The 27,133-nt window shown below is 41.3% G+C and overlaps 3 protein-coding genes across 9 annotated transcripts in view; 2 read left to right on the forward strand and 1 right to left on the reverse strand.

Moving 5' to 3' along the window:
* Positions 1 to 12,608, reverse strand: part of syne1b (spectrin repeat containing, nuclear envelope 1b) — a 74,755-nt gene extending 62,147 nt beyond the window's left edge. For 5 of the 7 annotated variants that reach the window (XM_076157481.1, XM_076157476.1, XM_076157478.1 and 2 more), the window contains exons 1-8: positions 12,470 to 12,607; positions 11,677 to 11,984; positions 5,244 to 5,305; positions 2,724 to 2,819; positions 1,925 to 2,008; positions 975 to 1,067; positions 547 to 722; positions 142 to 338 (exon numbers count right to left, since the gene is read on the reverse strand). In XM_076157481.1, the coding sequence (XP_076013596.1) occupies positions 142 to 338; positions 547 to 722; positions 975 to 1,067; positions 1,925 to 2,008; positions 2,724 to 2,819; positions 5,244 to 5,305; positions 11,677 to 11,743 (775 nt within the window). In that variant the 5' untranslated portion in view covers positions 11,744 to 11,984; positions 12,470 to 12,607. Of the gene's footprint in view, positions 1 to 141; positions 339 to 546; positions 723 to 974; positions 1,068 to 1,924; positions 2,009 to 2,723; positions 2,820 to 5,243; positions 5,306 to 11,676; positions 11,985 to 12,469 lie in introns of all 7 variants that reach the window. The other 2 variants (XM_076157480.1, XM_076157479.1) reach the window with 1 other exon arrangement.
* A 1,326-nt stretch (positions 12,609 to 13,934) lies between these two features.
* Positions 13,935 to 15,481, forward strand: myct1b (myc target 1b). Its single transcript, XM_076157550.1, has 2 exons — positions 13,935 to 14,090; positions 14,590 to 15,481. Exons 1-2 carry the CDS (start codon positions 14,036 to 14,038, stop codon positions 15,066 to 15,068), a joined length of 534 nt encoding a protein of 177 aa, XP_076013665.1. The 5' UTR covers positions 13,935 to 14,035; the 3' UTR covers positions 15,069 to 15,481.
* Positions 15,482 to 17,869: 2,388 nt separating this feature from the next.
* Positions 17,870 to 25,890, forward strand: tulp4b (TUB like protein 4b). The gene is made up of 16 exons (XM_076157435.1): positions 17,870 to 18,121; positions 18,904 to 19,032; positions 19,186 to 19,347; positions 19,446 to 19,653; positions 19,708 to 19,815; positions 19,939 to 20,105; positions 20,235 to 20,459; positions 20,592 to 20,826; positions 21,068 to 21,209; positions 21,393 to 21,537; positions 21,732 to 21,825; positions 21,912 to 22,055; positions 22,176 to 22,462; positions 23,297 to 24,086; positions 24,165 to 25,660; positions 25,774 to 25,890. The coding sequence occupies exons 1-16, from the start codon at positions 17,870 to 17,872 to the stop codon at positions 25,888 to 25,890; spliced, it is 4,701 nt and encodes a 1,566-aa protein (XP_076013550.1).
* The last annotated feature ends 1,243 nt before the right edge of the window (positions 25,891 to 27,133 follow it).

Genomic DNA, 27,133 nt, shown 5'->3' on the forward strand with positions numbered 1-27,133 from the left:
AATCTGTAGATGTTTCCAATACACACTCAAGCAGTTGTTAAAACTACACTGCAAGCATCAACAAGTGGCCATTGTCGTTCTGCATGAGAAGTGTGCATCATTGAAATCCTTAATGCAAACTGCAGTAAGTGTCAAGGGCACCTTCTGGGTCCAGCAGACGAGGAATGCCTAGCTCATTCTCTGCAAGTGCAAAGGCCTCCTCCAAATTCTCCCTGTTGCTCCTTTTCCGCACAGCCTCCATGTCTACCAGGTCTGGCCTGATGGCATGCACCACAGACTGGAATGCAACGCCACTGCGCCAACTGGGGCCAAAGTCCTTCACCTCAATTCCTTGGTACCTTAAACACAGACAATATGCACATTCATATTTAAAAAGCAAACCCTTGTGAAAGAATCAAAGATTCATAGGAACACAGAAATGTTCATAATAAGACACAAACAACTATGCATTCATTATATGTAATGTATATAATGAATGCACTGTTTTGTTGTTGTAGCTATGGCAATATTTAAACATTCACACTAATGACCAAAACAGTGACACACCTGGCAGCAGTACACTGCACCCATCTGAGCAGGGCCTTTTTGGCATTCCCCTGGAATTTGTTTACCACTTTCCTCTTCATGGGAGGGCTTCCTGTCTCAGCATTGGCACTCTCCACAGATGAGTTGCTGTTGGACAGAGCTTGAAGGGCTGGCAGGTTGCTGGTTAACTCCTCAATCTACAAAATGAATAAAAATCAAAGGGGGAAAGGAGGTCACATTGTGAACACTGCAACTTTGGAAAGAAATGCCAAGGTTTCTTGACAACAATCTGGTTCACATCTCCATTCAACTCTACATGTAGACATTTACATTTTGCAGAAAATACACTACATACTATTTTGACAGGACAAAGATCCACATTTAATGAAAATATTTCCGATATGCAGCATCATGCGACAGCAACTACTACTACCAGTTTGTTAAATTACCTGAAAATAGAGGATGATGGTCCATATCAATCCAAGGACAATTGATGGCCGCCCATCTGCGATGTCAGTGGCATGAATGTTAACAAGTTTGATCTGAAACAGAAAACAAGAAGAGGATTAAACTGAGATTTTGTGCAGGAAACTGGGAAGAACCCCTTGAGTTGCATTCTGTCCAAAAGCACTTTGCAAGCCTTTTTCTGAAACTCATCAAAGTCAGATCTTTGATGTAAATAAGTATTGTAATAATGCAGCATCTAGCCAAACAAAGGAGGCAGAAACGGCCACAGTGAAAAGTGAAACAAAAAGAAAGCTGTGTCCAACTTGGCGCTAGAGGATGATTATATGATATACGGAGCACTGCAAACCTTGCATTGAGACCTGCTGTAATTTGTTTGAATCCAGTATGTCGACATTTCACTAGCTGGGCAGGTTAGAGAGCCAGACACATCAAAATCTGATGACTACGTCAAAATGCATCCAAATGAATGTCAGTAGAAAGCAAAAGACTATAATGCCTAAAGTATATAAGAATTGTTGTATCCAAGCATTGCTTAGAACACGTCATGCATCAAACAAAAAGGAATGCATACAGTATGAGCACACGGGGTGTTTAATTGCGACTGACCGGAGATCCTCGATATAGAGACTGAAGGCACACATGATAGGAGAGAGGTCACAACAATGTAAGTGTCAGTCCTCATGGAATCCAGTGAAAAGTAGGACAAGGCTTCAAATGGCCCAGGGATTTAGAGAGGGATCATGTAATCTGGAAACCCTGTTTATTGGCTACTGCCTCTCTTGATAAAGAACATGTGCAATAAGTATATTCAACAGCTTGTTTGTATCTAAAATGCTTTGTCACAAATTCTTTATCATCCTCCTAGCTTATTAAGACAACATTACTGTTTTGCCTGGGAACACTTGGCCTGTCCTCATGACTGAATGCCTACCTTTCTGCCTTCAAGGAACCTGAGAGCTGTGCCAATGTTGGAGACCCAGTGGATCCTCTTCAGCTGTCGACCCTGTTCAGAGGGCTAAACACAGAAAGGGCAGCCAGTTAGCTGACAGTGTCAAAGCACAACAAAGCTGTGGTATATGCAGTGATCCAGCAGAAAATGTAAACAGACAAATTTCATTCAAACCTATGATTTTTAAAAATGTGTTACTTGAATAAATACATAATAATCTACAGGATGTCGCAGTCATAGTCTCATTTATCTATAAATGATGGAATGGATGTGATATCAGAAGATTAGTCAAGGAAGAGTTCAACACCTTCAAATCAAAGTGACACAAAATCTATTCATTAAGTCAATGTGAACTTTTATGCATTGTATATTTTGTCAAACATCTAGTAACCCTTTCCTCCAAAGGCCTAAAACATGTAAGTCTAGTTAGGATATAATGTGAAATTAAATCTATTTCACTTATATGGCAAATAGTTTCGACAATTTTAGTAGGTAACGATGTCATGAAAACTCAGCAACCAGTACAGTATGTCTTGGCTATTCCATCGTCCAACCAAAAACCAATCAACAGCAGTTCCAGCACTGGAGCAAATTGTTGAGGTTTGTCTTTAAAGGTCTGTCGAGTCAAATACGTATGTACTACCTCACATACTGCAGTAGGGCAATTATCCCTGTTGTAAATTCCATCTTAAAATCAAGGCGATGTTGTGTGTTGCACATGCACATATACACATTATTCATGTTTGCATCCTGTGGATGACAACACAGAAATATTACTCACAAGTCTCTGGCCAGATAGCACCTCCAACAGAGCCAAGAGCTTCACCCCATCTTTGATGTCCTCAAAAAGGTCATTAACCTCCAGTGGTGGTTTATGCTGTTAGAGAGAAAACAAAGTGTTAACAGTGTAGAAATGAATTATTATCATTATTATTATTATGTTATAATCAATTAATAAATACCATATTTAATGGTAATATTTTAATGAGTCTGTATTGTTAATCCTACAGGGTGAAAAGCTATTAGTATTCCAAAAACTGTTTGTGAGAAACAAGAAGCTTGTTAGCAACAAACACAGAGCCTCCCTGCAGCTGAAAAGATGGTGCACCAGGCCACCTCAGAGGTGGCCTGGTGCCCAGTCCTGAGGCCATGGTACTTGGTTAAACCTAACTAGATGCTAGCTATGCTATCATACCCACACAACTATAAAACCTGCAAGATAAATCAAAGGGTTAAAGCTGCTGAATTACACATGCAGCACAATCTCAGTAAATGAGACAGATGTGTATTTTTTCGGCAGAATGGAGCTCTAATTAAAAGGACAGCTCAGCATGGGAATTCTTTATTTGGCACAGTATACAGGTCATTTCACAACTCGACACATTCCATGACAGGATGTAGTGTGGCTGGCTTCATGGGGCAAAGCAGTGTGAAAAGCCCTGTGTCTGCCCTGTGATCTCTGTATGTTCTGCTTTATGCTTGTCACAAAAGAAAATATCATAGAACTGTCGTTCTTTATCTAACAACACAACAAAAGGTCCATTCATTCATGACTGTGTGTGAAACTGAAATAAAAAATAAGCAGTTTTTTTATTAAGTCTAGGTCTAAGTCTAAGTCTTAAGGCTAGTAATGAAATTGTTACAACAAAGACAAATACAAAACAATACAAAAAAACAAAAAGACCTGAATAGTATATTTTCTATTAGTGTGAATCAAACAAACTTAGCTTCTACAATGTAGAAACCAAGCCCACCCTGGAAAATGAATGTACCGAAAAACAGACTCACATGACCTGCTAACGCAGGAAAAAACTGTGAAAGCAAAATGTGCTTAGTAACACTATCACAGGAAATGGACACAAAAGGAAAGTGTGACACCTGGAGGAAGTTCAAACCCAGATAACACACTTTTAGCAATAGTGAGGGGGTTTGGTTCAAACCAGAATTCATCACTTATCACTCTCTCTCATACAGAAGGTGCCAGCAATGTAAATACGGCCGAAGTGCTTTCATGACTTTGCTTATTCTGCACTAGTCCCATTGGTATGCACAGATAGAGAGTGAATTTCATTACATGAATAATGAAGAATAGGGTAACAGAGTGTCTCTAGATTGCCCCATCACATAACTGAGATTCTTTACAATTATTTAAACTATGCTAATGAGTATTGTTAGAAGATCAGGAAAAACAAATGATTCCTAAAACTCAAATCTTGACAAGATTCATATGCATTTTTTACATCTACATCTGAGTTTATATCTATAACTGAGGCGTTGTAATGTGCTGTGTCAAGGATTATTATAGGCAGACAATGATTACTAATTTTTTAGAATGATTGTTGAGAATCTCAAAAAAACATCTCTTGAACTGTTCTCGTTGATTTATGTTTATTTTAGAATGCACTGTTATACATTGCCCATAAATGCTGGGATAAAGCATGTTTTGCACTTTTACATGCATGGCTCTTAGCAGCAGACGACTGACTGCAGGAAACTGTCCTCACCCTCTTGCTCTCCATCTGCACAGTGCACAAATGTCCCTGCCAATCCTGCCCACAAATACACATACTCACCCACACACACAGACGAGAATATCCAAAAACCCACACACAAACAGTACCTACACACTCACACACAGGCAGACCATGTAGACAGGCACAAACAAACACACATACTTACATACCCCACACCCACTGCCTTCTGTATAATGCGATTGCCCCCATATGGCCACACACAAACCAATTCCTCAAGTGATAAAGAAGCTAGTCCATATATAAATGCCTCAGTGAGCTACTTTAAACACTAATGTCTGTGTCATATGAACGTCCCAACACAGCAACACGCAACAGTCTCTGCTATGACCTTTTCAGTCGCTCTTCTCCAAGGAAAATGCCAGCTCTACTATACACAGAGTCTGCCGCTGCCAATCTTTACCTCTATCAAGCTCTAACAAACAGCTCAATGATATCATTGTGATGCTGTTAACTTACCAAATTCAATTATATTATTAAGTGCCTCTGAAGACTGTTACTACTGCATGACAAAGCTTATCATTGGATCAAAGAGGAGCTACATCACTCAAATGACAACAAGCCATAAAAATCACAAGAACGTCTCACAAATAAGGTCAACATACAACATACTGGCAACATGCTTGATATATAATTGCTTTGAGAAATATGAACCTAAATCATATGCTTGTGAAATCGATCTTGTTTATTCTTCAACCCTTTGCCAAATGCCTTAAAATAACTGTAAGGTGTGTGAGCTGCAACCAGCTTGGATGGAAATCCACACTTACCTTCGCTAGATGAGAATTGATCCATTTTGTGAAGGTTCTCTTCTGCACTGCCTCTTGCTCATCTGAAATTTAAAGGCACAGGGCACATTTCAATATATTTGGACGTCACATGCTTTTACTCTTAAGCCAGAAGTTAACCACCTCTACATGACACACACATTCAAACAGGACTTGACCAACCATTCCTGACATAACAATCACTGTTCCAGCAGCATTCATCAGGACTCCTCCAGTCTGGATCCTTCTTTCTACAATGTATATCATTTTAATATCCCTGATTCAAGGATGTCAGGTAGCATTGCAGCAACCATGCAGCAAGCCTGTTACACAGTACGACTTCAGCAAGGGCTGATTCTGTGTAATGTGACCAACACACGCTTATGTGAATGTAGCAGATGCCGGTGCTTTCAAAATGAGGTCATATGAGGAGTTAAGAGAATGAGAGAGGTAATTTCTGCCAGCATATCTCGCAAACCCCTTCTGTGTTCAGTAATGACATGCGTGGTTGTTAAGGTCACCCCCCCCAGCCTCTTTTGTGGTCTATTAATATATTCAGACACAGTGCCTCATGCATTATGCAGCATGTTGAAGTAAATAGCAGATTTCTTTGTGATTTTGTTGCTGAAGACTGATTTATAAGGCCCTGATACACATGCCGGTAGCTTTACACTGCAGAGTGGCCATTTTTAAACATTCACCCTTAGAGATATAGACTATAGTCACGTGTTTAAGGGAGCATTCCAAACACTATATATGGAGCATCACGTCAACCCAGAGGCAAATGCTTAATCACTGATGCACAGGGGATGCCCAGTGAAGCATAGAACACATACATACAAATGCAGATACACACAAACATATAAGATACATATATATGATGTATTTGTTCAGCATGAGTATTCTATGTAGCAGGGGTTCACCTATAAGCATGTTAACATTACTGTTACATGTCATATTAGCTAGAGCCACACATATGAAGGGCACGTTTAGAGAATGCTGCTGCCCTACTTACCACGTAAATACTGAAAAAATCCAGTCACCAGGTTTAAAGAAGTCTTCCTGACAGAAACATCCTTATAGTGGGCCATTCTACACTCCCGTCCCCGGCTCGCTCCCTTTGCCTTTCATAAGTTCCAGTGTACATTGAAATAGGATCCACAATAGAAAATTGGGCACAAAACCGCAAAACTGTCCCCTTTTTTTTTCAGCCGGAAGCAAAACAGATCTGGCTGCTTGGTTTCCCCGGTGAAAGCAAAAAGAGCTGCTGGAGGCTGTCATGAAAACGTCCCCTCCTCCCTCACAGTCTCGCACACACACACACACAGAGAGTGACACAGACACTAAACATACACACACACACACACATGCACCCACACTTCAGAATAGCAGAAACTATCAGAAAGGATTTACAATCCAATTCTTCCTTTTTCCTGTGTTTTTCCCATCCAGAGGAGCCATGCCTGTGTGGATGTGCACAGCCCCCGCTGCACTGCCTCCCTGTATCATCCTACCATCTGACGCTAAAGAGAGATCAGCATGGCTCCACCAATCAGCAAGTGGAAGATGGTGATGTCACAGCTGTAGCTGCATTATCCTGAATTAAGCTTGTTTTTGAGTGTGTGCTGTGTGTGTGTGTGTGTGTGTGTCTGTGTGTAGCCCTGTGTTCTGCCTATAATATTAATCAAATTATATATAACATTTATAAAAAAAATTAATTGAAATTTAACAACTTTAAACTAAAGCAAAAAATCCCCTAAGAATTGAATTTGAATTGAGTTTTGTTTTTGGAATGAAGTCCCTATAGGCCTACCGATAGATTAAGCCTTTGATATATGCCTTACCAACATTAAAAGACTGCTATACAAGCTGTGTGTGGTGTAACAAATCTTAATAATTAATGTGGCAGCTGGTAAGTGACATGTACCACCTGCTGCCTCTCAATGTCAATGCCACTGTGTCGCCAAAGCAGACACGCCCATTTAGGGATTCCCCCTAGCATGCACTTTCAATGGTAAAACCACTAATGTAGATGTTCTGATATCCACTGTAAGGCCTAGTAATGCCACCTCAGCTTCGACACATGCATTGTTTGAGACTTATTAGTGGCTCCTTGTCAGAATAGAATGCACAATAGCTACTGAAGTGGGTACTTGATAAGTTATCATCTCCTGCAGAAAGGTCCCTTTATTCTTTCAAGACTGTCAGCACACTACAAGCTTTCTGATTAACTACAAATAGTACTGAGCTTGTGATTCTATTATGCTGCTCTATAGACTGCTGGTGGGACAGGGCAAGAAAAGCTATTTGGGGGAAAATTATTATTTTCCTCTCTTTTACTACAAAGAGACATAATGTTGACTATTCTGGGCAATGAGCTTCAGTTAAGGCCACTAACAGCAAAAAAAGTACCTCTCAAACCACGCTGCCAAAGTGTACACGTTGAAAACAAACCTTACAATTAAATGCAGTTGTAACTGAATTTCTTTTACAATAAAATGCCTGCTGGGTTTATTTCTTTTAACCTTTCATCCACGTATCCACTAACGCTTTGACCTTTACTCCTCTAAGGTCAGACACCAGACAGATCCACCCCAGGAAAAACCTGCTGCTACAAAGGAAGGGCGGTGTTTTTGTTTCCACCAGAGAAATCATGGGGTTGTAATTGTTAGACTGTTATCACGGACAAATGAAAAAGACACTTATAAGATAATGGAAAACTTGATATTTATCACATGAGGGCTTGCACATATTCCTTGGCATTAGTGCCAAATCCAACCGATAGGAGCTGTCCCGAGTCCTGAACTCACTTGAATGTGGTTTTGTGTAATATGTACTGTATGTAGGTCAGGACTGCCTATAGGGCCTGGGCTATTCTGACAAGAAATCCTTATGTAAAACAGCTGCCCATCATTTAGCCATTATCTCACAGTCAACTGATTTAATTAGGGCTGATGCAGTACTAGTAGCTAAGTGGCAATTAAAAGTGGGTAGCCCGAGCAACAAACAACATGCTAAGCATCAAACCACTAAAGCATCTGCAAATCACATGAGTAATGGAGTACTTAAGGTGATCTTAGGACAGATGATACCTTTGGCAATACTGTACTGTAGGTGCTTGGCTTCATTGCTTCTGTTGGTCACCTGGGAACACTGTAAAAGCCCACTTACTCTGTTGTTTTCCATTTACTTGAGAGCAACCTTACTTTTTCTCTGACAGGCCAGCACCAATCAGACAGGCCAAGAAATTATTCCGTACAGTAGTTGGACTCAAGCTAGCCAGTTCTGGATATGCTCGACACTGAGGGTTTAAAATTCACTTAAGTGTTTACCGGTCTTCAAAACCATGTGATAGAACTGGCATGCTATTAAGGAGAAAGAATAAAAACAACATAACTGTCTATAATGAAAAAAAAACTTAAAAAACTTAAAAAAAATGATTCTAACCATTCAACTTTCCGATCTATACAGACCAGTATTCAAAACAGTCTGAAGACGGCTTGGCAATGCATGAAGTGGTGATTAGGCTCTGTGAGCTCATATCAGTGTGATGGCTGTCTGTCTCTGTCAGCTGTTGCTGGCAGTGTAGAGTACAAGCATCTCGTACAGCTGACATGCATGATTGTGGGTCTTTGACTCATTTTTACACTTACCATGAACTATCTACTTCACCCCGTTTGTGAATAGAGATTTCTAAGACAGCAGATCTCGTCATTACGAATCGTCATAACAAACTGCTGAGCATGCACAGAATGGTGATATTTTCATTATTACCCAGAAGAAACCTCAAGGCTGAAAACAACAAATAAATCACGTCACTCATGTGAGGGCCTTGGTATACAGTGATATGTGGTCACTCAAATACAACTTAAGCAATATGTATTATTCACTTTTCAACCACGTTTAGCCGGCAACCTTAAAACTAATAAATCTAGTCACCTTCAAATCACCAACACCATGTTATTGAAGATCTGTCTCAAACCCCACATTGACAATCATGGTTCTAGTACATAGTCCTGCTAATATGTGTTTGGTAGCACAGCCACATATCCGGGAGGGGATTCATCATGCTTTGACACTTCACCAGCAGTCTTTCTTCACTTCCTGTGAGATGCAAAGTGTCAATGCATCTCCTAAAAAGGCAAATCATTGTGAGGGCAAAGTGCTTGAGAATGACATCATCTGTAACCTGAGGGCATCTGAGGCCACATGATGTTGCCACAAAAGACACTGAAACAAACACAAAAACAAAATCTACGAGGAAATACTACTATTGTGGCGACAGCTTCAAATTTAATCTAATCTGAGGACTGTTGCAAATCGGTTTTCACAAAGTTTCTTTGCCGTGCAGACAGCTACAATCAACAGGGCAAGATGATGCTCACGAGAGTACAGATTTCCTGGTGTCAATAATTCATCCCCGCAGATGGACAAGTGCTGAAGTCAAAGTAAGTCTGCAGTAGCTGTCTCAATGGGAAACCTCTAATGACAGGAACTTGTGTCTGATTACCACAGAACAGGCTCAGCCAATGTCTATGTTCACACATCAAGAGCAACTATGGTAATGTTTTGCAGATGTGACCTTAGTGACACAAAATTCCACTCCTTGACATAAAACACAGTAGTAACTGGCACTGGCCAATGTGGATAATGCCATTTGTGCACTGGTTACAATATTTTCATGAAACACAGTATTAACTTATTTTCTGATTTAGTTTAGTTTAGTTTAGTTAGTTTCTAGATAGGCCAGACAAATATGCTGTTACTTCTCTGGAGCACTGTCTCAAAAAAAATCGAGATTGATATTCTAATTATTTCCTAGAAAGATTTTCATCTGCAGTAACCACGGGGTGTAGGCTCTGTGTGTGTGGGTGAGTGTGTGTCACTTCCTAATACAGCAGTAACGAGAAATATCTACCACACAGACTAAAGTGCTAAAACATGCTACTGCTGAAAATGAATCATTGATTCACTTTTAGCCAGAGTTTGTTTGAGCGCCTCAAGATGTATACCGTAAATGACACATGATCTTATTGCCCATCTTGTGGTTAAAATGCACATTGATAACAAGGGAAAGAAAACATCTGTACAGGAAACTCTCTAGAGCGGGACCTGGGCACCAACAGCACAACCACAGACTTCTGTTTCATAACAGTAGCTATGGTAACAAGCTATAGTGTGTAAAATACCCTGATATACTTTCAGAAATAAATCTAAACTCATGCAGGATGCCAGAATCGACCAGTCTTGTGTAATGATGGCAGTGGCCTCATGTCCTTGTAACAAAAAGGGGACACCAACAAAAAGAGACTACCGCTACCAATCTATTCTGTCAACAAGGCCAGAAATGGTGTCTGGTTATTAGTCTTGTTCAGTACATAGTCTGCACATTTATGAGGCATTTGTCCTTGCTTTTCTGATGCACTTATTTGTTTTCTAATTTGTCCTTTCTAATTTGTCCTTTTTTCTCATTCATCTTGGTACCTAACTTATTGCACTTCTACTCTGGATCTAGTTATGCTCTAAGCTGTTGGTTTTGGAAGGAAATGCGCTTACGATTTCTTGTGACCTGAAGTTCTTTTATATACCTTTGTTGAACGCACTTATTGGAAGTCGCTTTGGATAAAAGCGTCTGCTAAATGACCGTAATGTAATGTAATGTAATGTTATGAAGCGTCTGACGTTGTGACTCAGTACCCTAGGTCAAAACCTAGACCTGATCAAAGGACAAAACTTTAAGCTTGTGGTGGAACTGCTCAGTTTTTAAAATATCTGATAAAAAACTGATGTCCTTTCTTTCCAGAAACGCAATCAATATTACGGTGTGATATTTTTGCCCAAAAAATATTTAGACGTGCTCAATGAATAAAGATGTGGTTCATGCTGCTTGGATCATGTTATGAAGATGAGTTTATCATTCTATGGAAATAAAATTGCATAATAAGTAGAAAGATAAAGTGACCATTATATAGCTATAGTTTGGTCACAAGACGTTGGCTCAATGTACAGTCGATCATATTATCTCACCTATTAAGCCTACAAGGGCTACAAGTACAGAACACATCAGTTACAATACACAATAGATTATTATCTGCCATTACTGCCTTTAAAACACCCAAGTAACATATTTCACTTTGCCAGAAATCATTGAAAAGGATTGTAAAGGGTGAAACAATGTACTTTCCAATGTCTAATTGTAATGAATGATAAAGATAATGACATTTTTAATTACTAATAATATGTGTGGTTTAACGTGTGTGCGTGTGTGTGTGTGTGTGTGTGTGTGTGTGTGTGTGTGTGTGTGTGTGTACGTGTGAGAGAGAGAGCACTGGGAAAACTTCAGATGGGCAAAATGCCCAGGCATTGAATCAGCACAATATCACAGCCGCACAGCAGGAGAGACTGTAAGCCGGTAAGGCAAATAAATGACACTTACCCTGCAGTTTTTGCATCACATTAGCAATGTCCACAGACGGTCGACCATACTGCCTAATGAAGGCCATGTTGTCACACCACAGCTGTATGACACGATGTGTTACTGATGCTGAAAGCAGAAGATCTTTCGCAGCTGTCCTGAGTGGGACATCCCATCAGCCCCTCCTTCTATCCCTCTATGTTCTCTCTCTCGCTCTCTCTCTTGCTCTCTCCTAAATTCGCTGCAGGACAGGGTCCAATTGAATCTCAGGTTTCATGCAGGGCTGAGCAGGTTTATTATCCAATGGTAGCACTTCTTCCATTCAGCCTCTACAATAAAGAGGAGAGAGCAGCATTAACTGTAAAGGCAGACATGTTCAAACACAGGTGGTACTAAGTTAAGCATCACTAATTACTTTTATCTATCATACCTGCTTCAGTTAATGTCTATAGTGGGGGGAATGTCTAGTATTAAATGGCACCCATTGCCCCACATAAACGTATTGTCAGTATTTTAAAATTGATTTAAGCCCAATTTAAGCACGTTAGCGTTCATTTCTGCATAATACAAGCTAGCACCATTTATTGCAAGCGTCATTCAAACAAAAAAAAGGAAGTTAAACTGTCAGGTTTAACTAAAACTTACAGAAAGGTAACGAGTGATGGGAATTACTCACATACATCTTCGAAACAAGGCTAAACTGTGTTACAGTTCATAATTCTGTTCATATCTGTCAATGCTGCTATACTTTTCAAAGCAAAACAAAAATAAAAATACGTGTATGCTAGCACTGATAAAGTCGCTAAAAGTTTACCTGCCGTATCCGCACGTGCAGAAAATGGTTGACGACTGGCAAAGAGGCGCTGAGTAGCTGCCTCCAAGAAAATACAAAAGTGCTCACGGAAACGGTTAAATTTAGGGAGTTCTTACCACTTTCAGTACTGCAGGGCATGATAACTTTGCAGAGGAAGTGTCTGTGTGTTGGCCTGGTTGTCAATGGTAACACTGTGGCATTGTGGTGTGTGTGTGCGTGTGTGTGTGTATGCGTGCGCGTGTGTGTGTGTGCGTTTGTGCGTGCGCGTGTAGCCTCAAGTAGCACGCTGCTGGCATGAAACAGCAGTGAAACGAAACCCAGGGGGGAGGGGCTGTAGACGCGTTGACTGGTTCCTGTACTCCGAATTTCGTCGTGACAAAAGGCTCATTAAAAAGTATCGCTTTGGGACTGTGTTTTGAATCTGTTTTCTAAGATGTATAACGAATTTGACCCAGTTGATATGCAAAAGTTGTTCAATTTAAAAAAAAAAAAAAATCATGTTCAAAAAATTTTGGAAACAAAATTGATTCTGCATCAAATGTTTTGGTATAACAATGAGCGTCCAGTTTTGGGATTTAAAAAAAAGATTGTATTTTGCACGCAGAAGAGAAGAAAAGAAACAGAAGAAGAAGAAAAAGAAGACAACGAAAACTATGAAGAGAACAAGGATGTGTGATGTACATGCGAATTACGGCAAAGGGATAACAAATTAATTAATTTAGTTCAAATAGTTTTGAGGCTTTGGAGAAAAAGGCGGTCACTCTCTAAATCGTAGTGCATCAGGGCCACCTACTGGACTTTTGTGGTATAGGTTTGGCCATCATTTTAGACAAATGGAGAATAAAACGAGGATAACATGATATTGTTAAAAGTTAGTTAATACTTGTTAAGTGTTTACACTTCTGAAAACTGTAATACATCATGTGTAGGGTAAATATCAGGGAGTAACTAAATATCAACTGTTTCGCTCCATATGGTTTGTGGTGTTGTCGGCCTGAAAAATCTTCAGGCTGACTCAGGAGTGAAGAGGGAACAGAGCAACAATTGAAGGAAATCCCCACAGAGACTGAGAGCTTGATAGCCTGCAGACTCTGGTGTCTGGTTGGGTTTTCATGTGTTAGCTTATCCAGAACCCCATTGCGACGCTTGGCATGGTATTCTTACATCAGAGGCTCCTTGTGATTTTAACGGGTCAGATTTCCTTTTTATTTACGATGCCCATCTTTATTAAGGTCTCTGAACAGCACAATGAATTGTGCGATCAGCATAGTTTCAAAAGTAGCATGCACTCATTTAAAAAAAAATGGAGCTAATGGGGCCATTGTTGAGAAGTATTGATCCTGAGGAAATGATGCAAAAGGAAGCAAGCCTGTTTCCCAGAGTAATGTCCCACACAGATAAGCAATGCAATGCTAATTTTAAAAGCCAGAAAGGGAAGGAAGCAGCAAAGTTTCCGCTAAAGAAAACATTGTCGGAAAAAAGAAAAAAAAAGCTGTCTTGGAAAAAGCTTAGCATTTGTTAGGCTCTCAGTCGGTGTGGAATATAACACCAGTTTATGGTGGAATAATGGCTCATAATGAAACAAATACTTTTTTGGAAATACTGAAATCTTTTAACCTTGGTGAGTATATCTCTAGAACTGGCATTACAGGGACTACATGTCCATTCAGTTTTAATGCAAAGTATAGGGAAATATAGGTTGTTCTCAGTCCAGAGTTCAAGGAATTTTCTTATAGAATATCCACATGTATCAGTGATCAATTTGTATTTCAACACAGTGAGTTGTACTACACAGACAATGAACACGCAGCATACAGCGTGGGACATAAGATTTTATGTAACGATAGGCCAGTCGCAGTGCACAGCAAATCAATAGTGCAGAACAATGTTTCCTGAAACAGATTTGTAGCTTTTATAATCTCAGAAATGAAGAAAATGAGAGCACCAAAGAGGAAGTACTTGCCTGGCTCAAGAGATTTTGTTTTTATTTCTAACATGGAATTCAGCTAAAAGGTCCAGTCGGCTGTTTATATTCCCTCACTTTGTCTTCAGTAAAATACAGATACATAATAATGCGCTCCGTCTTAATTTCTCTTAAGAATCTGCTCTCTTCTTTTCAGGTGATATGATTCTTGCCTTCTGTTTATCTGTGCTTGTGGGACTGCTGCTGGGTGCCTTGATCTATGTTCTGCTGACCTGGGCATCTAGGCGCAGGGCCACAGCAAGAATTACCAGACGCTCCAAGAACAAATCTGGCACTTCACAAACACCGAATCCCATGGGTCTTTACCGTAGCACTTTTTTGAGTGTGTACCGACAGCCCTCCCTTGAGCCAGTGGGCCCTCTGGGGAGTAAACCCAGTACTGAAGCCTCCACTTTTCGCCCACTGAGAAGCAGGGCTGGCGCTGACACCCAAGAGATGGGCGCTGACACCGAGATCACCATGCCTGATGACACAGCAGCCTCAACCTCATCAGATTCAGCATCTCTTGTGCCAAACAAGAGACATTCGTTTTGGTTGGGCAGCAATGGTCTTAAGGGATTCCTACCACCTGCATATGATAGTGTCATCCATGCCTTCGAAGAGACTTGCACTTGACTCTGTTAACACACAAAACACAAAAACCGAAGAACTAGGGATGACTGGGGGCTACTGGCTAAGCTCTGCTCTTTGTAAGAGACAGACATCTGTACATATCGGGAGATGCAACCATTTGTGATAATAACCTACTCCTTTCAGTCTAAAACTGTTTGTCCTTACATGATTTTGCCGCATGATCAAGATGCTTTCATAGCTATGATGTGTCGGCTCAGTATCTTACATCAAATGTATATATAAATATTTTGGGACTGTAAATTTTGTGGTCCACTAATGAAGAAACACTAATGCAAAAGAGAACTTGGCCAGGAGGATATACATTGCGCTCTGATTATAACATTAGATTAGAGATACACAATGCTAGATCTTTATATTCTGATATATGATATCACAATAAAGAGTAATGGTCATTCTATTGACATGTTTGTGCTTTTGTTCAGAAAAAAAATCAGGTTGAAGTCAGTTAACCTGAACAACGCTTAACATCATGACAGGAGGGCATAATAGACGGTCACCAGCACATTGACAACATCAAGGTCTTGTGACTAGAATGTCACATCAAGTTACATTACAGAGGTGGTTGCGTCTTGTGAGGTTGCCAGTATAAAAAGAATTAGCCCCTTTGAGATGCAGCAATATATCATAGTAATGATATTATTAACCTGCGATAGATTAGATCAATATCAGAATATGGCAAAAGATTCTTGAATTTGTGGAAGTTTCACATACCAATCTTCTGTAGCTCTGTCCGAACTGTTCACAATAGCTGGACATTAAATGAAAACTTAGGTCCATTTTGCGTGATTTGGAGCACATGGCAACCCGATTTAAAGCCACAACCCCAAAGTGCGCCAACCGACAAGCGCCTGAGAACACGACGGCACAGAGCACCGACTGTCGGGAATAACGTTATCACGGCGGTGTGAGGTAGGTTAGCTTTGATGATGTTATTCATTAAAACATTTACATGAATCCGTTTATTTCATTCTGCCGCAGTCTATTCGTCTCGGCTCCTCGGCTCAGTCAGATTGGTGCATGCGGTCAGACAAAACGCCTTTCCAATTACAAAGACAGTTGCTGTAATGTAAAATAGTGAGAAACCTCAACACAGCAGAATAAATATTTTACTTAGACTCTAATGCAGCACTATATATCCGTGCAATCACGGAAGCAAAACGCCTATGTGTGATTTTGATCGTTCTTATTTTATATGAAACATCACTAATCACCTAATGCTTATTATCATCTGCATTATAAGATGCATGGCTTGTTCCCTGAAGAAAATGACAATGAAAGGTATGAGTTCGGATCCTTGTCTGGCTGGTCTGGTCTTTGACGTAAAACAGAAAAAAACCCCGGGCTGTATCAGTACCCATGGAGACTGCAAGTGCCCTGATCTCTAATGCAGTGATGCTGTTGCATAGTGACTGTGAACACACTGAATTCCAAGGCTGATGCACTGAATGACAAGGAGTCTATTTTAAGCAAAACTGCATTACTTGTTGAATATCAGTGTGTTTTATTTGCTTTCATTTTAATGGAACAGGATTGCACAATTCTCAAGGGACACAGCAGGAGGACATGGGATGGGCCACCGGCATCAAAGAAGCCTCATATAATTTCCAGACAGACAAGAACTCTGATGTCAAAAGCTGCTTGATTAAATGAATGCAGAGGTGGGCAACATCTGCATGTATGATGCCCTTTACTTCTCCATTGATTAAATTATCAATACCAAAAGCAGAGCAGTCATTATAGTCTCCAGTGCATCATCTGAATGGAAATATGGACAACTTCAGAGGAGGATTTTTGATTCATCATGTACAGGGACTATGAGGTATGTTGAAATCCACTGATGTCCATGATAAGGCTTCCTGTACTGAATTTAACTTATTTTAATTTAAATACTAAAGTAATTACATGCTTTTTCCTAAAGGTTGTGATTTGTACTGGGAATGTGCATTTTAAACCTCTGTAACTATGCATGTGAGCATTTCAATGCACATGGGAGGCCTGAGTTTAATGTCAAGGTTGTTTAATGTTTAATGTCAGACAGTCCACATAAGATATAAATTAATGCAGCCAATCCAATCAATAACTGTTATGTGAAGTCAGTATAGAGGATTTGGTATTTCAGCATTGACTGCTGTAATCACATTGCTGTGGTTTAAAGGAAATCCATATTATTATAACACTGCAAGCTCAGTTTGAGTTTATAAACTTAATAGACAGTGCTGATCTGATCTTCATCTGGAGACAAATCCTGGAGCTGCTCCATAGACAGTGAATAATGAAAACGACTGCTAGGTCACAGTGACAGCACACATGGTGGTGATTTTGCTGAGATGTAGGCACATTTTCTCAATCATCAATGTGAGACTTGCATTCAATAAAACTCATTAGGTTGGACTATCTCAAACAAATGTCCTGGTAAACACACTGATCCTGTCACTAATTCAGTGTCAGTGAACAGCGTCAAAGTGTCACTTGATGACATCAATTCAAGTTTGAGACAGTTGTCATTTGAGTTTTGGCCAGTGCCATTTGTTAATTCTAATTTTTGATTTAATTTTCCAATAAGTTAAGATATTATACAACTTTTCACCTTTGGTCTAGTCCCAGCAATCCCGCTTTCCACCGCTGTTATTACTTCAATGACCTCTGTTCCCTGTAGGCAGCAGTCTTACCTACCAGACACTGAGACAGTGTGTTTAGTTTAATTCTAAAGTAAGAACTTTGAAAATTGCACCTTTATTTGCCCCATCTTCTTCTTTGCTTGCCAGCCTGGTCACTCAGTAGGGATGTTGGCTGCCGTGGAACATGGTCCCATCCTCTGCAGCGACTCCAACATCCTTTGCCTCTCATGGAAAGGCCGGGTTCCCAAGAGCGAGAAGGACAAGCCAGTATGCCGCAGACGGTACTATGAGGAGGGCTGGCTCGCCACAGGGAATGGGAGAGGAGTTGTTGGGGTGACGTTTACATCAAGTCACTGCAGGAGGGACAGAAGTACACCACAGAGAATCAATTTTAACTTACGAGGACACAACAGCGAGGTGTGCTTTTCACTCTGGCCAGATCAATATCTTCACTGTCTTCATTGATAAGATAAAACATAATGAAATTAATGATCACGGTGGGGAACTGAAGTTGTTGTTGCAGAAAATTACATCAGGATACATACATAACATAGCATAATAAAGACTATACATTCAACCGGTTTATTAGGTATACCTGTATTAACCATTATAACACCCTTGTTATAAATCCTACATAAGTGAAGATGATAATGTGCCCCCTCATGTATCTGATGACAACTTTCAGTACAATACAGTCTTGTATAACAGCACCACAAAGTATGGCCACAATTATCATTGAGTTGAATCAACATCTCTGTGACACTATGTCAAGAAAAATGGAAAAAACATTATCAGCATCACATAAGTATAGCAAGTGTGTTATAGTGGACTGTGTTGGATTGCACAGTGTAATAATGCAGTATGTAATCAGTAAAAAATTACTGTCTGTTGTGCATGAAAATAAGACATTACAAATAACAAATGTGCACAATAGTCACAATAGATGGTGTGGGAGGTATGCAGATGTGTATTTTAAAATACATACATTTTCATTTTATCAAAAGAGCATAACTAGGTGCCATAGCACAGACAGAATAGAACAGGTTGCTATATCTTGCCTTCCCTTGCAACATTTTGAATCATATTCATTGTAAAATGGTTTTGTAGTATTTCTCATAATGGACATCGGAAATATCCATTATGAGAAATACTGGACAATTTCTCTGTGTAGAGAGTCCTGTGTGTTTGTGCTTTTGCAGGTTGTCTTGGTGCGTTGGAATGAACCTTTTCAGAAGTTGGCCACTTGTGATATGGAAGGGGGCATTTTTGTATGGATTCAGTATGAAGGGAGATGGTCTGTGGAGTTAGTCAACGACAGAGGGGCCCAGGTACTCTCTTTTCTGCTCTTTCCCTAAAGATCGAAGAATGAAATTGTTGCCCTGAGCATTTTGATACATTGTATTTGTCAGTCACTTTGGTAAAAGGACAGGATGTATTTGCTGAAGCAGGAAAAAACTAATTCCTCCAACCATCTCCTCCAGGTAAGTGACTTTACGTGGTCACATGATGGCACCCAGGCCCTCATCGCTTACAGGGATGGCTTTGTGTTAGTCGGCTCTGTCAGCGGACAAAGACACTGGTCCTCTGAGATCAACCTAGAAAGTCAAATCACATGTGGCATCTGGACACCTGATGATCAGCAGGTACATACTATCTGGTTTACCATAATTGAATGAGATAATGTGAGACAATTTGTATTTGTGTATCATCTCTCACATTTTAAAGTATATTGTCCCCTCAGGTCTTGTTTGGTACTGCAGACGGTCAAGTTATAGTGATGGACTGCCATGGACGGATGCTAGCACATGTTCTGTTGCACGAATCTGATGGGATTGTGAGCATGTCCTGGAACTGCCCTGATTTCTTGGTGGAGGACAGTACAGAGAGTGACACTGACTCTGATGACAACATTCTGCACTTAGGTACAAACCCCCGCTGGTCATGTAACTGTAGTTAATATGTTATTTAGGAACTTTCATGCACTTTTTCCTTTTTCTTTCAAGTGCGGCGGGTCAAGCCTTTGTTGACAGTCACCTTCTTGTCAGGTGATATCAGTTTAATGAACAATTATGATGACCTCTCCCCTACCATAATTCGCTCAGGCCTGAAAGGTAGGAACTCTTAGATGTGTATATGTAGAACAAATCCATATGAATATACTGATGGCTGGTGTTGTCAATATGACCCATCACGCATACTTACACCATGTGGTTTTCATGTGTCATGCACCACAGATGTTGAGGCCCAGTGGTGCTCCCAGGGGGACCTCTTGGCCGTGGCCGGCATGGAGCGGCATGGACTCCCTGCTGACTCTGCCTGTGCATCCATGCTGAGGAATGCTCTTGTTAAGTTCTATAATGTTCAAGGGGAACACATCTACACTTTAGAGACACCAGCACAGGTTAGTCTCCTGGAAATGGGAGGGGTGGAATAGGTGAAAGCGAACATAACAGAATATTAACCGAAATAAACACACCAACTGATTGAGGATCCAGGGTTGTTTGATACTCTTTTATTGGCTATTTTACAGAGACCCATCACCACCATTTGTTGGGGTCACAGAGATTCTCGCCTGTTCTTAGCCTGTGGACCAGCCCTGTATGTGGTGCGCGTGGAGCACAGGGTGGCCAGCCTGCAGCTCTTGTGCCAGCAGGGCATTGCAAGTGCCCTGAGAGAGGAGAAAGACGTGGGGAAGCTGAACATGCCATCACTGCTCTGCTCTTATGTAACCACAGCTTTCATTCCCACCATCAAGGTAAGTAAAGCCCTACTAATCAATGTGCAGCAATAGATACCCATCAGCTTTCTTACACTCTAAAATCTAAAACTGCTGACTGTGTGTTTGAGTGTCCAACAAACCTACAGCCCTTTCCTTTCTTTGTTTTAGCCTCCAATCCCTGACCCAAACAACATCCGTGACTTTGTCAGCTATCCCACAACTGGGAACGAGAGGCTACACTGCACAATGAAGCGAGCAGAGGACAGCCCTGAGGCAGGCGGACCCTGCTACACTCTCTACCTAGAATATTTAGGAGGACTGGTGCCTATTCTTAAGGGAAGGCGCATTAGCAAGCTAAGGCCCGAGTTTGTCATTATGGACCCAAAAACAGACAGTAAAGCAGGTGAGTTTAGAAATCCTATGATGTGAGGGGGTTCACGAGTGTTTGAAAAGGTTTGAGACTTGATACACAAACATAGCCTGTTATCTTACCTGAGATGGACTGTGTTTGGCCTACAGTATCACTAACATGTACTTCCTTTTGATTGACGTTCATTCAAAGGTGGTATCGTCACTTTCAGGAACTAAGCAGTGGGGGTGAGGACTCTGTTTAAACATAACTTCACTGTTTTGTCTTTTTTCAGAGGAGGTGTGTATGAACCCCATGATCTCGTACACTGACAGCTGTAACTGCTCTGACTCCAGTGACATAGAGTTGAGTGATGAGTGGGTTGGGAAGAAGTCCCCAAAGTTATCCAGACGAAGCAGGTTACCAAAACTCTGCATGTCTGAATATGTCTAGACATTATCCAGTCCACAACAACTTTAATAGAGCACTTCATATGCTTCACCCTGCTCTTTGACTTAGGCTAAAATCATATTCACAACTTAATTATTATCTATCAACATACTGTGACATACATTTAAAATGTAATTTCACCAATGAAGATTTGCCTTATTGTTTTAAAGAATGAACATGGAATTAAGGAAATCGCCCAAACTTTCACGTGCCAATCAGGAAGGCTCACGATCACCACGCTTACCAACAAAGAAGCCTCCAGTTCGGTCCCCAAGTCTGACACGTAGAGAGTTTTCTATGGATGGAATCACAGAGGTACCATAATACCTGCACCTGCATTATCTATTTGCTAGTTACGCTTAAAATGTATTTATCATAACTGTTTTCATCCCAAAATGAACAAAATCTGATAATGTCACCATAATTACTAGCTTACTCTTACTATCTTTTTATTAGTTGCCTTGTAATGCTGATAATAATTATTACTGTTTTCTATTATTTCTTCACAGCATAATTACCTCGCTCAAGTTACATCCAACATTTGGGGAACAAAGTTTAAAATTGTAGGACTTGCCTCCTTCTTGCCTACCAATCTTGGTGCAGGTAAATGTCCCAAAAGATATGCAGAGAATTCTTATTAACCAATCAGAGAGCATGAACTGTCACTATAACTTTCTTCTGTGTTCCAGTCATCTATAAGACCAGTTTGCTCCACTTACAACCAAGGCAGATGACAATCTACCTTCCAGAGGTGCGAAAGATTTCCCATGACTTTATGAGCCTGCCGGTGTTCAACCCAACTGTGTTCAGTGAAGATGAGGATGACTTACCAGGTGTGAATGCATAAATGCATAATTTTTTTTTGCATTCAGAAGCAGCATATGCTTGACGCAAATGCATGACGTGAAAGCCAAAAGTTGCTGATTTGGTTCTTCCTCTGTGATTTCATGAAGTTATGGGGCCGTCTGGAGTGGCAGGAGACAATCCTCCGTGTACAGTCAACATTCCTATTGCTCCCATCCACAGCCCAGCTCAAGCCATGTCCCCAACTCAGAGTATTGGTCTGGTGCAGTCTCTTCTGGCCAATCAGAATATTCAGCTTGATGTCCTTACTAATCCCACGGCTACGGCTGCAGCAGCTGCTGCTGCGGTGGCAGCTTCTGTCCCTGTTGCTGATCGTGGCCAGGATGCAGTTGCAGCACCATACCCAGTACCAGCTAGATACTCTAACCCTGGGCAGGTGATCTTCAATGGGCTAGAGATGGGCCCCATTCTCCCTGGAACTCTACCTCCCCCACCTCCACCTCCACCTCATCATCTCCCTTCACAGCCACATCCACAAAGGTCTCATTCGCAGCAGTCTCACCAATCGCAGTCAAAACAGTCACAGCAAATGCAGCTGCAGCAGCCACAGAAAATGCATCATCATCATCATCATCAACAGCAGCAACATCATCATCAGCCACAACCACAGCAGCAGCAGCAGCAGCAGCAGCAGCAGCAGCAGCAGCAGCAGCAGCAGCAGCAGCAGCAGCAACAACAACAACAGCATCATCAGCAACAGCAACAGCAACAACAACAGCAACAGCAACAACAGCAAATTCAGCAGCAACATCAACAGCTACAGCAACAACATCAACAGCTACAGCAGCTACACCATCAGCAGTCCCTTCTTCATCAGCAGCAGCAGCAACAACAACAACAACAACAACAGCATCAGGTTCAGCAACATCAACAGATGCAACCAAACCAACAACAGGTGCCACACCAACAATTTCAACACCAACAACAAATCCAACATCAACAGCAACAGATGCAGCTGCAGCACGAGCAGATGCAGCAGCAGCAGCAGCAGATGCAACAGCAGCAACAGCAGATCAGACAGCAGATCCAAGAGATGAGGCAGCAGCAGCAACAGCTTCAGCAACAGCATCAGCAGATCCAGCAGCAACATCAGCAGATGCAGATGCAACATCAACAAATGCAGCAGCAACTGAAGATGCAGATGTCCTTGCCCCCTCCTCCCACCAGTTATCCAACCATTACTTTACAACAGCTCCATCTTCTGCCACAGATTCCTCCTCCAACCACCGAGCCTGGGCTAGACAGGGGCGAGCATGGACACACTTTGAAACCAAGTCTGTCACGATTGATGCCTCCGTCCTTCATTGACACAGATGGGACTGTGGAGATTCACATGAGGAAGGTGAATCCTCCACCTCCTTATCCAGGCACTGTGGTGTCTGCAGCTGCAGCTGCAGCCGCTACTCAAACCCTCATCACAAACTGTGATAGCCCAAGTGTCCTTGCACAAGATGCGTGCCTGAAGAAAGATGAATTCCTTCTTCACCCAGTCACATTACAGTACCCAACACCTCTGGGGTATGAAAGGATCACCACCTTTGATAGCAGTGGAAATGTAGAGGAGGTGTGCCGACCACGCAGACGTCTCATTCGTAACCAGAATGCGTACACAGTCCATGGCATTGGGGGCTCAGCTACACTCAAAGTCACTTCATCTGAAAATAAAAAAATTCAGCTTCCCTATAGCTCAGCAACATTAAGTCGTCTCTCTGTACCTAGATATTCAATACCTAGTGGAGACCCTCCCCCTTATCCTGATTCAGCCAATCAAGTAACTGCTACACTTCCTCCTCCGCAGAGAATCGATAACAGTCTGATCCATGCCACTCTAAGACGTGACCGGAGGGATATGGGACTCAAAGTGCCACAGATGCTGGAAAACTCAAGAACCCTTCCGACCAAGTCTAAAATGAACAATGCCATTGCACTTACATACCAGCAGAGGGTACCCACTGCCTTGTACACATGCACACAGTGTAGCAGTAACAGCAGCGGCACCAGTGTTAGCGTTAGTGGTTGTGGAACTACAAGCAGTGGCATTGCAGGTGGTACTGTAGTCAGGCAGGATTTCCCACCAGGAAAAGGTGCACACCACAGTACCATTATTGTACACTCAAAAAGTACCTCACCCCTCACCTCGCAGTCATCTTACAGTTTGCTGAGCACTGTTGATAACACTCGGGACAGAACTGTGTATGTTAACTCTGCCTTTACTGAAGATGAGACTTTGAATCAACAGTGTCACCTTGAAAAATCTGTACGCCAGCTCACGCTTGGAGATGTCAGTTTGACGGTCAAACGGCCTCCACCTTACCAATGGGACACTTCCACTACAGAGGAGTTCTGGCTCTCTCCAGAGCAAACTATGTTGGCTCCACCACCAGGACCTCACAAACCCCCTCCACTCATTTTCAGTCAAGCTCAGCATTTGGACATGACTCGACTACCTTTTGTCCTCACAACTAAACCCCCAACCAGTCCGAGCACTAGCACTCTTACTTTCCCATCCGGTTACCAGATATCCCTCTCGCCTTTTCCTCCAGGTGTTGGTCACGGCGGACCCTCACTTCAGACCTTACAGAACCCTTCATCACAATGCTCCCCAAATGAAGTAATGACTCCTCTCCCTTATGCTCAGCAGGACCCAAACTTGGTCTTGCCTCCAGGCTACCCACCAAATCTTGCAAACCTGGCTTGCTGCCCTCTTCCTCCAATGTATCCAGGAGCTAGTTCATGTGCTGGACTTCAGCTCCACCCTGTTAACCTGCACCCCTGGAATCCTTACCCCTGCCCACCTCCCATGCAAGACCCTCCATCCCATTCAGCTCCCCCACTCCCTACAAAAACTCACCAGATTTTAGAGAAGCCAATTCTATCTCCACCTCCTCCAACTGTGCCTCCTCCACCTCCCCCTCTTCCCCCTCCTCCCCCACCCAATGAACTACCACAGTCCAAAAGTGCCACTGATGATTTAGCAGAATCTGCCAACAACTTTCCTGAGTCTTCATCCTTAAATGAAAGCCCTGTCCCACAAGAGTCAGAGCGTTTCAACAAAAAAAGCCGTAAAAGACTGGACAGTAGAGCTGAGGAGGCTAACATGCCCACTGTCTCTGAGAGCAAATCCAGAAAGGAGGGACGCGGGCTCTCTGATTTTAACACACTCATTTCTAGTCCAAGACTTAGTAGTAGAGAGAAGAAGAAGCCCAAGGGGCAGCGTGAGCAACTCAATAAAACCAAGAAGATGAGCAGGACCACAAATGAGTTCCAGGACAGCTCAGAGAGTGAGCCGGAGCTGTTTATTAGTGGAGATGAGCTCATGAACCAGAATCAGAGCAGTAAGAAGAGCTGGAAGAACAAGCGAAGCCTCCGCATGGCAAGTGAGCTGGAGGAGATTAAGTGTCGCAAGGCAAACGAAAGAGAAGACCGTAGTTTGGGCAGCCAAGGATTTGTATATGTTATGGCCAATAAACAGCCATTATGGAATGAAGCGACCCAGGTGTACCAACTTGACTTTGGAGGACGTGTTACCCAGGAGTCAGCAAAGAATTTTCAGATTGAGCTGGATGGTAGACAGGTACTTAAATATGAAATTTTGAGGAATTTAACATTTTGCATTTAAAATTTGAGAAAGTGTTGGTAATTCTCTGTGTTTGTGTCTAAACAGTAATGTGATTTTTGTCATTTCAGGTGATGCAGTTTGGGAGAATTGATGGTAATGCATACATCTTGGATTTCCAGTATCCTTTTTCTGCAGTGCAGGCGTTTGCTGTTGCTTTGGCCAATGTGACTCAAAGGCTCAAATGAAAAGATTACTTTGGTAATGCTGACTTACTGAAAAGAAAACACAGCTGTCATTAACCCCAGCACTGAGGGATTTAGTTGGAAAAGTATGTTCTGTTGCATATATGTATGTATGTATGTATGTATGTATGTATGTATGTATGTATGTATGTATGTATGTATGTATGTATGTATGTATGTATGTATGTGTGTGCGTGTGCTTGTGCGTGTGCGTGTGCGCGCGTGCGAGTCTGTGTGTGTGCGTGCGTGCGTGTGTGTGCGTGCTTGCGTGTGTGAATGCTTTAAATCAGCTTATTGAACTACTCTTTTTTTCCTGAGTAAACAAAGGTTAGATTAAATACAATTATAACAATTGCAACACAGATTGTATATCTGTCTGAAGCAGCGAAGACATCACTTGTAGTGATTTACAATTGGGCGTAATATGAAGACTTACCAGGAGAATTCAGTGTATATCAAATTATTAACTTTTGTTTACCTTTAGGATTCTATTTTTAAAATATACCTCCTTCTTGTTATATGTAAACAGCCCAAAATTGTAGTATACACTGCATGACACCATCTCATACACTCAAAAATAGTTCACAATTTATATTGCAATCTGCACGTAGGGCTTTTTGCCTTTTTTGTTGCGATTATTATGTTCATACATTTGTAACCAAATAAGTGAATAGCTAAGTAATTAAATGATAATGTTTTATGAGTCAGTGCCAACAATCATCATTCATAAATCCGCATGGATTTAAGGAAATATTTTTTCATGTGTTTTGTATATTAAATCTCCACATGACGTTCAACATGTTTAATGTGCAATAGAAGACCATATTGATTGTGTAACTGCTACTTAAACATAGTTTTATGTATTTTCTATCCATGTTACTTCTATGAAGTGGTACAATGAAAAAAACAATCATTCTATTTCGACCACAATAATCCAGATAATTTAACAATGTGAGTCATTGTAATTTAGCAATGTATTACTTATTTCTTCATGTGTAAATTTACACTCTATTTAAAGTGTGATGAATCAAAACTGTGGGGTGCTAATTAAGTGAATTGGTATAATTCAAACAGAAGATGATCCCATCACCACCTGAAATAACTTCTGTAAAGCTCCTCTCCGTGTACTTAAGATTCATTTGGCTCTGTGTTGTTTTCATCGTTTATGATGCTACTGAAAAATCATTGAATGTGAAGTAGTTTGCCTCTTTGGAAATCTTGCTTTAGGTAGAGCTTGTCTGCAACA

This window comes from Genypterus blacodes, unplaced genomic scaffold (genome assembly GCF_046128005.1).
Source record: "Genypterus blacodes isolate CSIRO-AG114 ecotype Tasmania unplaced genomic scaffold, CSIRO-AGI_Gbla_v1 ptg000073l_1, whole genome shotgun sequence".
In the NCBI taxonomy this organism is placed as follows: Eukaryota; Metazoa; Chordata; class Actinopteri; order Ophidiiformes; family Ophidiidae; genus Genypterus; species Genypterus blacodes.